A 13,065-nucleotide genomic window follows, 5' to 3' on the forward strand; every position below is an offset into this window, starting at 1 on the left:
TTGGTGAACAACAAAAAGAATGCTTTCATATGATGAAATAAAAAATAGACAAACACTTGACAGAAGTATTCACTCTTTTGATTAACTTAAATTAGTTCCTCAAACAAAATAAAAAGAAATAAAGCCTCACCTGTGCTTAATATTCAGTGTTCACCTGACCTAAATTAACCAATGAATATTGGTTTTACCGCATAAAAAAGGGGCTGCATGTTTCCAGTTTCTTTTTCGCAACGGCCAAGATAAGAGAGCGGCCTTAGAGCATCACAAACACAACAATTTCAAAGGCTACAAGGCAATCACCAAAGAACTTGAAGTCCCTGATTCAACTGTTCGTAGTGTTATCAAGAAGTTTCACAGTCATAAAACTGTTAACACGCAGGACATTGTGTTCAGAAGACACTCAATGAGAGAAGTCTGCGAAGTTTTGTGAGGATTGTGGAAAAAACACCACGCAAGACATCTAAAGATCTTCAGGCTGACCTGGAGCAATCTGAAGTGGTGGTTTCAACCCATACCATATGACACACTTAAATAAGTAGGATTCCATGAGTGAAGGCCAAGGAAGACACCACTACTGAAAGAAAGGCACAAAAAGGCAAGACTAACGTTTGCAAAACCTTTCACAGATAAGCCACAGTCTTTCTGGGATAATGTTCTACAGACAGATGAAACCAAAGTAGAGCTCTTTAGGAATGCAGGGCTTCAGTTGGTTTATAGGCGACGAAATGAGGCCCTTAGGAGAAGAACACCCTACCTACAGTAAAACATGGTGGAGGTTCAATCATGCTGTGGGGCTGCTTTGCTGCCTCTGGTAGTGGAGGAATTGAATTGGATGTATCAAAGGAATGATGACACCATAAGATTCATTTTAGAGTGAAATGTGTTACCCAGTGTCAGAAGACTTGGTTTGAAATGAAGGTCTTGGGTCTTTCACCAGGACAATGACCCACAGAACACATCCAGCAGCAAAAAATGGTTAAAAACGAAAAGATGGGCTGTTTTAAACTGGCCAACAATGAGTCCTGGCCTAAGTCCCATTGTAAACAATTGAAGAGAGCTGCAATCTGCTACTGCAAAAAGGAGTCTTGGAAGCTTCTAGGTGGCTACAAGAAACGTTTCCAGGTTGTGATTGTTGCCAAAGGTTCTGCAAACAAATATTACTGAAGGGTGTCGATAACTGTGTCCGGGGTACATTTTGTTTTTGTCTTACTTCACTATTATTGAAGTTTTGTTTCTTTTTTCTTTTGTTTAGTTACCTTGTATATTTTATTATACTATTCTGGTTATAAAAAAATGGTTCATCTGCATTTATTTCTGGAGACATTCTGAATGTACTTGAAATTCAATCCAATCTTGAATTCCAATAATTTGCCTGCAGGGACAACTGGGGAGGAGGGGCTTGACTGTGACAAACTGTGAGTTTACAAGACTTACTTACTAGAAAACAGAAGTCCTGCGGAAAAAAAAAATTCTACAATTTAACTAAGGCAATTTCAGGAGATTACAAGCTTTTTAGAAATAGTATCTACTTTAAGAGTCTGAACAATTTAATGATGTCCTTTTTGAAGTTAATCAGTTTGGCTACTTACTGACAGTTTTGTTTACATTACTTTTTTTTAAAAAAGCTAAAATAATTGTGTTGTCTTATATTCAGGTCTTTGTCAATAGTTTGCAACATCCCCACTAGTTTGCTGCTTCAAATGAGAATGCATAACTGTGCAAGATGTACAAGTAACATTTATAAATCCTCATGGTCCCTCTTAGACTCACAGTTGGCCCAGGAGAGTAGATATTTGTTCGGTCCCTCTTGTGAATATCCTGAAGATCACTGATGCCCCACTAACACTAACTGGCAGGCAGTATACATTTCCACAAGATCTCCACGAGGAAAAGGATATCATTGCATTGTTCAAACTACTTAAAGTAGATGCTATTTCTTCTAAGCTTTTAATTTCCTGACATTGCCTTAGTTAAATAGTAGAACTGTTTTTTGCAGAATGTCCATTTTTAGTAAAACATGGTGTGTTTGATACCTTAATAAATACAGTTTGTTTCGAGGTACCAACTTCATATTTTGTGCTTTTACTAATTAAAAAATACTCTTTCCAGTGGTTATAATTGTTTTTAGGGTAGATTTTGTTATACATGGGCAATATGCACTTTAAATATACAGACAGGTGACAAATTAAAGGAAAAACCTGAAAAATCAGTGAAAAAACAGGATGACAATGCTCCCATCCATAGGGCAAGAGGGGTCACTGAATGGTTTTACGAGTATGAAAATGATGTGGATCAAGTGCTTTGGCCTTCGCAGTCACCAGATCTCAACCCAGTTGGACACTTATGGGAAATTTGGACCGACATCTTAGAAAGCGCTCTCGACCACCATCATCAAAAGGCCAAATCAAGGAAAATCTTTCAATCCGTGAAAATTTCAAACATGTAGCATGAATAGTTCAAACTTAATTACTTGTGGAACTTTGCAATTTCTTAGCAACATTCGTTTATTAGGGCCGCAACCACTTTTATAAAGCCCCCATATCTCAGAAACTAAAGTAGATACAAGCCGAATTTTTGCACACTACTTGTTGGATACAATAACATTATTTACATGAAGCATGAAGCAAATCGAAGATGGTCGGTCACGAGGCCTCTGTTGATTTGACATGGAATTACCCTTTGTGGACATCAGCCATATTATCGAGGATAAAGGCAGAGTATTTCAGTCCAATTGCTGAATTAGCATCAACAAACGGACTATATTATCAGCTAGAAACTGGTGAATTGATATTACAGAATGCCAGTGCAGAACATTGTAAGCAAGTTTTGTGTCCTCTCAGCAATTTACTGTACAGTATGTTTGGTTAATACCGCATTCTACCACAGCCTGTTACTAAGGAATGTTGGCATCCACATTTTAGTTATTTTTTAAAACAGTGAGCAACGTGATTCATTCAGATTTTAAATTTAGTGTTACTGCAGACAGACAGAAATATACTGCTTTCTTTCAGATATTCAATAAGCATTTCAGCCCTGCACAGTAATGGCTTACTACGGTTACGTTGCTGGCTTTTTAATTCAAGTTCAAGCACAGCAGAACAATTTCTTTAGAAACGGTAAGTTAATTCAGTTTCTTAAATTATTATTTTGTAAAATAAAAATGAGTAACTCCTATCTACCTATAACCAGCATTATTCCACATAGCTAACATTAGACTGCTTGTTGTCTTGGCTAGCTAGCTAGATAACATTTACTTACTGATTAGCCTACAAAACACAAATTTCACTTACCCAAAAAACTGCAAAGATCCCTTAGGTCAGTTAGTACAGTTCACTGCAGAACAACTCATTTCAAACTCATCACGGATTATATATGGTGACAAAGATGGGAACCCCCTGCAGGGGTGGCTGTTGCTCTTTACAGCTATTGCAACTGCTTAGATATAAATAACAGGACTTAGATATGACATTTAAAATTTGATTTCCCACCACTACAACTACAAAAAACTGTCAGAAGGCAATTTCAATTCAGCTATCATTTTCGGTGATAATTAGGCTACGGCAAGAAGCATTCTGTTTAAAGCATTCTGTCTACATCATAAGTAACATAGCTCCATTTTAGCTAAATGTCTACATTGTTGTCTCATGAATTAGTCTAATGTTCCAAAACAAATCCAAAAGCAAATTGTTTAATTACATTGTGGTTATGACAGTATTAACCTTGCTACTATTATCTTAGCATGGAAAAAAATGGAACCATCGGGAGCTAACGTTAATTTTAAGTTGGCACTTAGGCTGAGGAACTCAATTTATGTTGTAATTGTCGGCAACGTTAATGTTAAACGAGTAGTCTGAGAGCCCTAACATCAGCAATGTAATACAAGTGGAATTTGGATTAACAAATACGATGGCTAACGTTAAACTACATGGAAATAACATTAACAACTAACATTACATCCAAATTATGATGGCTTGAGTTCATTTAATTGGAAACAATTCAGTTTTATCAGGCAAATTAACAGCCCCAATTTTGACATATTGTCATATAAACCAATTAAGAGATAAGATTATGAGATAAGAGATTAAGGTTATCATAACATGAGATGTTATGATAACCTTAACTCTTATCTCACAGTAAGAGATTCTTACGGTGGGAGCAGTGAAAAACTGACCTCCCACAGATGGCCCTCTTCAATCTTCTCTCTTCTCAGGTATGTTGCACATGCCAAGCACAGAAGCCAGGAGCTTTTTCTGGCTTCACTTTTAGGAGGCTGTCATGCTGTCCATCTTTATATACAGTCATTGGGTGTGACGAACAAACTGATAAATTTTTAGTTTGAATTAATTGCCAGGCTTGGTTCTGACTGACACCAGCATTAAATATTAAAACAAAGAGAGTCAAGCCATTACAATTTCTTCATTTTGTGTGTTTCTTATTGTCTTTTATTTTCTTTGTTGTTTTATGCTGTTGTACAAGTAAAAAATGAAATAAACTGACTCATAAATACATGCATATAACATGACTAGATGAGTTCAAGCCAGTCACAAACTGAGCTTTGGAGCAGTATACCTGTTTCATGCTGAGCTGACCTCTCTCCAGTGCCTGACGGAAGCCCATCTTCCCACGGAAGAAGCCACGCTGGTTTATTAATGTGGAGACCTGCTGGAGGCTCTGACACACTGGAATGCCCTCTGACAGGTTGGCATGGAGGCCGGTGGGGATGCTGTGTCTGATAAAAAAGAAGAGAAACTTCTTCTTCATCATATCATGTGATGCTGGCTAAATATGTCTGACAAGCTTAAATCTCCTTACTCAGTAAGTTATTTACTGGAAAATACATCAGACCCTGGTCAACTGATGCAATGACAAACAATGTTTCTAAGAAAAAAATCTTGTTCATTTAAATAAAGAGGGGATTTAGGGAACAAGGGTCCTCCCGCCAAAGTCAGAAGATGGTAAGTACTTGACTTCTGAGTATAAATGAATGTAGAACTGACTGATTTGAGGCTGACCTTAATTATCTTTAAAATAATAATAAATTTGTCACAGTTATTAATTATTTATATTTCAGTTCAAGGTGCATTCATATTTTTTGTTACACCATAATATTGTAGCAGCTTGCTGCAGTTGCAACCAGGTGCATAATCATCATGGGGCGACAGCGGGTTGCATCCCCCCAGTAAGGTTGGAAGTAAAAGTTTTGGCAACCCTTGGCAAATTACATATTTTGTAGATTTCTGAAGTGAAGTAAATCCAACTAAGCATGTGATACTGCAGCTCACCAGGACCCTGATCAACAGGGCCCGAGGACCTGACAACATCAACCTGAGGGTGCCTAAATTGTGTGCGGAGAAGCTGGTAGGAGTGTTCCGGCATCCTTTTAAACTCTCCCTGTGGGTGAAAAAGGTGCCTCTGGAAGACCAGGAAAGGACATCCCAGCACTGTCAACGACTTCATGCCCGTTGCTATAATATCACATGTCATGAAGACCCTTGACATGCTGGTTCTACAGCACTTTAGGCCCTTGGTACGCCACCCACTGCAGTGTGTTAACCAGGCTTACATTGGTATGGAGGATGCCATCATCTACCAGCTTACACACACTTGGAGAAGCCACAGAGCATTGTGAGGATCATGTTATTTGACTTCTCTAGTGCTTTCAACACCATCCAGCCACTCCAGCTGGCTGAGTGGCTCTGTGATGCAGGTGGAAGAGGACCTAGTGGCCTGGATTACAGATAACCTCACCGACAGGCCGCAGCACGTTAGGCTGCAAGGCTGCTTGGCAGACATGGTGAAAAGCAACACTGGTGCACCCCAAGGAATTGTACTGTCACCGTTTTTGATCACCCTCTACAACTCTAACTTCTGCTACGACCCAGGAGCATGCCCCTTTCACACTGGACAAAAAAACCCACCAACACCCACTACCATCTGGCTTTTGTCTTCATTGGGAAAAGGTACAATTGGCATTCATTCCCCGGTCAAATGACTCCGCAGCAGTCACGGGAATTTATCGTCTCCAGCTCCGATCGACAGTGATGGAAACATGACACCTGGGTGGACAAGCTAATTTTATGCCCCTCTTCCAGTGTTATGCTATGATGTGCGTCAAAGTTCCAGACCCCCAGGCTCAATAGTAATCCCCCCTTTGGTGCATCACCACTAGCTGTTTCTTTGTAGATCTGAAGTGTTAGGAATTTACATAAACATTACAATACACTACCTCTTAGCCAGATCAGCTGCCTCTTTGGCAGCAGAAGCATTAACCAGTAGTGAAACATTGGAAATGCCTCCAGCCTGGAAGCAGTCCACAATTCCCTGGTTCCTCCTGGGACAGTAGCCGAAATCATCTCCCGTCACCACCAGCATCATTCTGGGCTGTGGCATAATTGCTGGTCCCTGTGGAGGACACATAGGAGACAGATGAACACTCATCACGGGGGCAACTATGACTCAGCTGGTAGAGCAGGTTGTCAACTATTCAATTAATTAATAAGTGGTTCAATCCCCAGCTCCTCTTGTCCATATGTCAGTGTCCCTGAGTATGACACTGAACCTCAAATGCCAGTGGTTAGTGTCTTCCTTGGTAGCTCGCTGCTATCAGTGACTTTTCATGTGAATTGGTGAATGAGAGGTCAATTGTAAAGGGCTTCGGATAAAAGCGCAACAAAAATACAGTAAACAGCAACCAGTCAGTGCAACGCATACACCCAACACTCAATATTTTAGCCAGAGTTGCTAGTCGGTACTTTTTTTATTTGTTTATTTATTTATTTTTAAATCAGCCATGCTGAAATTTGATGATTAAAAGCAGCTGACTCCCAGGTTTTGTACGTGCTTCTAACTTGCAAATGAACATACAACATGAGCAGACTTTTTTCACTCAAGGACAGAGCCCATGAAGGCAGGTCCTTCAGAGAGCCTGATGGCCATACTGACCCTGCAGGTACTTGGTTCAGTGGTTATCACTCATGGGTAAATATAGTAACCACGTAGAAACCACAGCAACATCTTCACAACCACTTAAAGCACGTCCACATTATGTTGGCTTTTCTTCTCCATTTTGGCCCTCCGTCCTCACTAAACCAGTGTGGCAGCCTTGTGTTTTAGTGTGTATGAAGAGATCCAGAGGTTTTCGAAAACAATAACATGTTGGCTACCCAGACACAGTCAGGGGCTGCGTGGCAGGGAAGTAAAAAAATAAGTTTGCTGTTAAGTTTAATGTAAGGTGTAAACACAGTCTTAGTATACACCAAGCAACACCTTAGCAACCACGTACAGAAAACATACAATATGTAGCAATATCCAAGCTACCTATTTGAAGAAATAAGCAACCTCTTGGCAACTCCTTAGCAATAATTGTGACTCTGTTCTTGTGTTTTTGAGGACAGCATTTTGCTGTGGTCTAAATGTAAGCTGCAGTGCACCATCTAAGGCTGTGTTGGAAAAACATACATATTTACATAGTAGATTAGTAACATCTCAGATACAGTACAGTCTAAGTATTACAAAAAAAATATACATACAGATGCAGTGTAGCCTAAGGTCATGTCACACACATGCATGTAACTTTTAACAGTTGTTAAAACTCATCATCACAATTACAACACTGTCTCCATTGTACAGTTAACTTTATACAAAACAGACTAAACTGGATATTAGGCTCACAGCAGTGTCTGGGAAATAGCTGCTTTAAAGTTTTGGATACGAAACAAGGCCAAAAATAAGGCACTCTAAGGACCAAATATCCCAATCTAAGCTGTGAATGGGACTGAACGTGGAAGCTACTGAAAAAGAATCAGCATTTATGAAAAAAACATTATTAATAATTAGACAAGGTACAATGTATATATGTATATACATGCAATGTAAATGATATGCCCTCTTTGGGCCATGTGATTACACATTTCAGAATATAGTGTCAACCACTCAGTCACATGATGTGGAAGCATTAAAAAAATCATAATATTTATGATAAAAATATAAATGGCTTTAATCTTTTTCCATAACTTCCACGTAATGTAACAATCTATTCTAAATTGTGTTGCTACATGCAGCAAAGAGGGCCCTTTATATTGTACAATAGTCCAATACAATAGTACAAAATAAGGAGGTGTATTAGCCCCTAAAGTCACCCCCAGCGGTTAAACACAAGGGCTGGAAGATGAGCTAACCGTCGTCCTACAGCAAAACAAATGCGAAACTTAAGAGGACTCCGCCGTACCTGGATAACTGCAATGATTAAACCATCTGTAGAACATAATCCTTTTCTATTTATTTTATTATTGAAACTGTTTCATTAAACTCTATCGCGATTTTGAAGCTATCGTTTGTGGAGCGGTGTGGTAGCGCCGGTCTGCACTATATTTTGGTCAATTTTACATTACATACAGTATATGGTTTACCAAAGTTACCACAGAGCTGAATCAACTCCTCTCCCAAATTTTTAGACGATATTATCTTTCGCCGTTTACATTTCCTCTCTACTTCTCAATGTCACCGTGAGGAGACCCGCTATAACACCACCGACAGGTTCGGCCTCGTGGCTCACACTAATGAACAATATTCTATCTTACGAATTAACATAAAACTCAATCTTACCCATTGTATTACACACGTTTATCCATATATGTCCGAAGCCACACAGCCACGGTATTAATAAACTATACTTCCGACTAGCAAGCCGCATTGGAGTGGGTTGGAAGTTGACTTTACTAGAATACGAGGCCCTCTGCTGGAGGAAACATGGCGTCTCCTGTGGGGAATGAGAAGCACCCAGCTGCTGCTGGAAAGAAAAACTTCAAAATAAGACGTCCGCCGGTCTTTCAAATTTATATCGACAATGAATAAAACTACAAAACTGTATCGTGATATGTCAAAACTTATCAAACAAACTACTATGGTCTTACTAACCCTATTTATCACCATAGCTATTAAATAATAATAATGGCTCTCGTGTTAATTGTTAACATTGTAAAAATTAAACATAAAGTTTTGTAGTGAATACTGTACATTTTAACGCGCTTTTAGAGATTTTATTATGAAAAAATAGTACAGGAAAGTTGACGTACCACATCCTTTCTTTTTATAAATGACAAACTAAAAACGTTCTACCTTCGAGAAGTTAGTAAATGTGTTCTTTCCGGGATAACGTAGAAAGAACGTTATAGCCATCATACAGGGTCTTTATTGAACTGTTCGGGAACCTTGACTTAACTTCGGAACATCTCCAGTAAAATATACATAAACATAAACATGTTAGAAAGTATTCATATTTCATCAACACCGCCACCTTAGAATCGTACAGTGTCTATTTCTCAGTAGCCAAATTTACCAACACTTTTTCCTATTAAGTATTTCTGAACATACCTTCCACAGCCAGCTGAGCTCAGTACTGACTGTGTGTAAATATATGTGTACAGGTGTGGCTTCCCTTAAGTGTGCACGTCATGGAAGCCTGAGAGATTGTTGGTTGCACAGGAGCAGGGGCCTCATTCCTGTGCGTAAGATCCATACCAAGACACAATACGCACATGAGACCAAAAAAACACAAAAGACACAATGCAATGCGTATGCAAATAAATACATTAATTAATTAATTAATTCAATTATAATCACTTTTTTAAAATTCTCTTTATAAATCACAATTAACTTGAAAATGTGTGCACTTTGGGAAGCCTTATATTGCGCCAAAACATTCCTACAGCTAACCATAAATGGTAAATGCAAATCCCACATGAATATTGATATAGCCTACATATTATCACGTGGAGAATAGAGGCAGAGTTAAAAACAACAAAATGTTAGAGGGGCTCATGGCTGCAGCAGCTGTTACTGCAACAAACAGGACAATTCCTGAAATTAAAACAAAGAGCTCAGACATGGAGTTGGGTGCCTTAAACGCTTTGCTGCACATTTTCGGAGTATGGACTGACCAGCGGAGGCACGGGGACAAGGAAGCTCACCACTTGGTATTTTAAGCATCTATAGACTAGAGACACGTACATAGAAGTCACATATTCAATATTTAAAAAACACAAAAAAATACTTCGTTTAACTCCAAAATCCAGTATATAGGTGTTACTCTCATGGTAAAGGTCAGACAGACTTTCCAGAATCTGCCACCTGATGCATTCTGGTGTCATCCTCTGTATTTCAGCCACGCTGTGGTGGGTCCAAAACCGACTGAGATAGAATGTGAGCTTCATACAACCCCGCGCTCTCCTCTGAGCTGTGAGGGTTTTTCAATGTGGAGATGAACCAGTGCCAGGTGCTCAATAGTTTAATAATGATACAAAGATGTAAATGGGCAAGATTTGATTTGGTCTGTATCTTTTAAAACAGTGAGGTGCTTACTGAATAATTAGTGTCTTACAAGCACAAACACAATATAATACAGCTGGCCTGTATGTGCATCACAATGTGGAAGTAATGTAGCCTATGATTTAATATGAAGTGAAATTAAACCGCCTGCATCGCCAATTTCCCTAGACTCCAAAATGTCCACTTGCCAGGATCAGAGACTCGGACCCATGTTTCCGTAACGGTAGGCTACGCACATTCTCTTCTTTTTGTCAACCCCAAATTTTCCGTGAGACGTAGCACACGCATATTTCAATCTCCGTTTTGTGCGTTGCGACAGTTGGAAATGAGCAGGAACTCCTGGAGCAGGAACTCACAAGCTTCAGCCTGGTATACTACCATTAAAATGTCATATTTGGTGACATTGGCGTTTTTTATGTACAGCATTTTAAGGGTACAGTTTAGTTCTTACTTTACATAAAAAGCTAAGATACAACAGTTGTTCTTTTGAGAAATATTTAAATTATGTTTGTCTAATATATATTAATGCTTCTCCTGTGTTAGCTTTTCCGCATGGCTCCCTGTAAAATTCAGAATAGAATTTAAAATCCCCCTCCTCACCTACAAAACCCTTAATGGTCAGGCATCATCAATTTGGATATCTTAAAGAACTCATAGTACCCTATTACTCTAAAAAAAACCCTGCACTCCCCATAACACAGGCTTGCTTGTGGTTCCTAGAGTCTCCAAAAGTAGAATGCGAGGCAGAGCCTTCAGTTATCACACTCCTCTGTTGTGGAACCGTTTTTCTAGTTTGGGTCCAGGAGGCAGACACCCTCTCCACATTTAATGGTAGGCTTAAAACCTTCTTTTTTAAATAAAGCTTATAGTTAGGGCTGGCTCAGGCTTGTCTTGAACCATCCCCTAGTTATGCTGCTATAGGCCTAGACTGTCAGGGAACTTACCATGATGCACCGAGCTCCTCTCTCTTCCTCTCCATCTGAACACATTCATATCACATCAATGCTCATTACTAACTTGATTTCTTCTCTCTACTGTAGTTTAGTGCTTTCTTGTCTCTCTCCTCCTGTCGCTTTCTACAGGTATTTCTGCCCCTGGTGCTGCAGAGTCTGGATCTGTGACTGCAAATCGTCCTGCTCAACACCCACTGCTTCAATTATAATGATTATCATTACTATTATTATATTTAGTTTTATTAGTATTAATTTTCGCCCTATTATTATAATATTAGTCTCATTATTGTTATAAATCTTTATGTGGTACCTGTACTGTGCTATGTTCTCCTCGATCCTGCCCCCCCTTTTCTCTCAACCCAGCCGGTCAAGGCAGACAGTCACCCACTGTGAGTCGGCTTCTGTTCAAGGTTTCTACCTGTTAAAAGCAAGATTTGCCTTACCGGTGTCGCAAAGTGCTCACTCATGGGGGAGTGTTGGGTCTCTGTCATAAGAAGTACAGTCTAGACCTGCTCTATATGAAAAGTGCCCCGAGATAACCTCTGTTATGATTTGGCGCTATATAAATAAAACTGAATTGAATTGAATTGAATTGAAGCAGTAGACACCTGAGCAATGCCATTCCTTTTAGTAAAACAAAATGGTAGCTACAACACATAACAGGAATGCTTGCTGTAGCAGGGAAGGGGACAATGAACAGAGTAAAGTCTATGGTTGTTCTTGAAGCAAACATGATCCAGAGTGCGATGGCACAGGTCTGAATATCATTGAGTGGCCCAACCAAAACCCCAAATTTTGAATCAGTCTGTGGAGAGACCCTAAAACCACAGTTGGCTAAGGATCTCCAAGGAGAAATGAGAGAAAGGAATGGCTAGATGAGACACAAAGATCTGAAGTTGTAATTGCTGCCAGTGGCCCTACACCTTACAAAAACATGTGTCTGAATGTAATTGAAATATTATTACAGATATTAGAAATATTATTTTCAGTGAAGTGCCAAAATCCTTCAAAGATTGTCATTTCAGAGTACTGTGTTGTTTAAATTTTAAGTACCAATTGCATACAAATTTTTTGACTTGATTTCAATTGGGATATATCTGATGAAAGTAAATAGACTACACATCTGGCCAGACATTTGGTGCCAATTGTGAATTGTAACAGATATTAGTATTGGTAATCTTTGTATTTCTGAATAGGTACTAGTTAAAAATCTTTTCATTTTAAATCACAACATCGATAAGGTGGTTGAGTCTTGTTCAACATATGTTTAGTTTTAAAGACACTGAAACTGTCATACATGGCTTCATCTCATCCTGATTACTGGAATATTCTTTTTACCCACTACAATCAAAAAGCCTTTGAGAACAGCTGCTTGTCTTTTAACTATTAATATGAAATGGGTTCCAATCCCACCTGTTTTAGCCTCTTTACAATGGTTGTCTGATTGTTTTAGAAGTGATTCCTGCATTTTATTGTTAAAGCATTGCATGAGCTGGCACCTTGTTACATTACTCAATTATTAAGTCTATATGAGCAAACACAGTCTGGCATCCTCAAGCAGTGAGTGCCTATCTGTTGCATATTAATTGCTAAAGACCAGGGCCCGTATTTATTTATATTTATAACACACATTTATCAAGTGACTTAAAGGAATCCTGAGAAGGAATAGCCAGTCAGAGATAGACTGACCTTATATCTGCCATACTGTACATTCCTTTAAAAAATCCTTAGTGTATTCAGTGGGATATTATTCTGCAATAAGACACAGAATTATCATTTTTTTTAA

General features: G+C 38.9%; 1 protein-coding gene across 1 annotated transcript in view; it reads right to left on the reverse strand.

Annotated features, from left to right (window-relative positions):
* The window catches only part of ydjc (YdjC chitooligosaccharide deacetylase homolog), a 30,009-nt gene extending 21,249 nt beyond the window's left edge, over positions 1 to 8,760 (reverse strand). Inside the window, exons 1-3 of the mRNA XM_040154583.1 lie at positions 8,605 to 8,760; positions 6,227 to 6,402; positions 4,570 to 4,729 (exon numbers count right to left, since the gene is read on the reverse strand). Coding sequence (XP_040010517.1) covers positions 4,570 to 4,729; positions 6,227 to 6,390 — 324 coding nt within the window. The 5' untranslated portion in view covers positions 6,391 to 6,402; positions 8,605 to 8,760. The remainder of the gene's footprint in view (positions 1 to 4,569; positions 4,730 to 6,226; positions 6,403 to 8,604) is intronic.
* Positions 8,761 to 13,065: the final 4,305 nt, after the last annotated feature.

Source organism: Xiphias gladius, chromosome 19 (assembly GCF_016859285.1).
Source record: "Xiphias gladius isolate SHS-SW01 ecotype Sanya breed wild chromosome 19, ASM1685928v1, whole genome shotgun sequence".
Classification (NCBI taxonomy): domain Eukaryota; kingdom Metazoa; phylum Chordata; class Actinopteri; order Istiophoriformes; family Xiphiidae; genus Xiphias; species Xiphias gladius.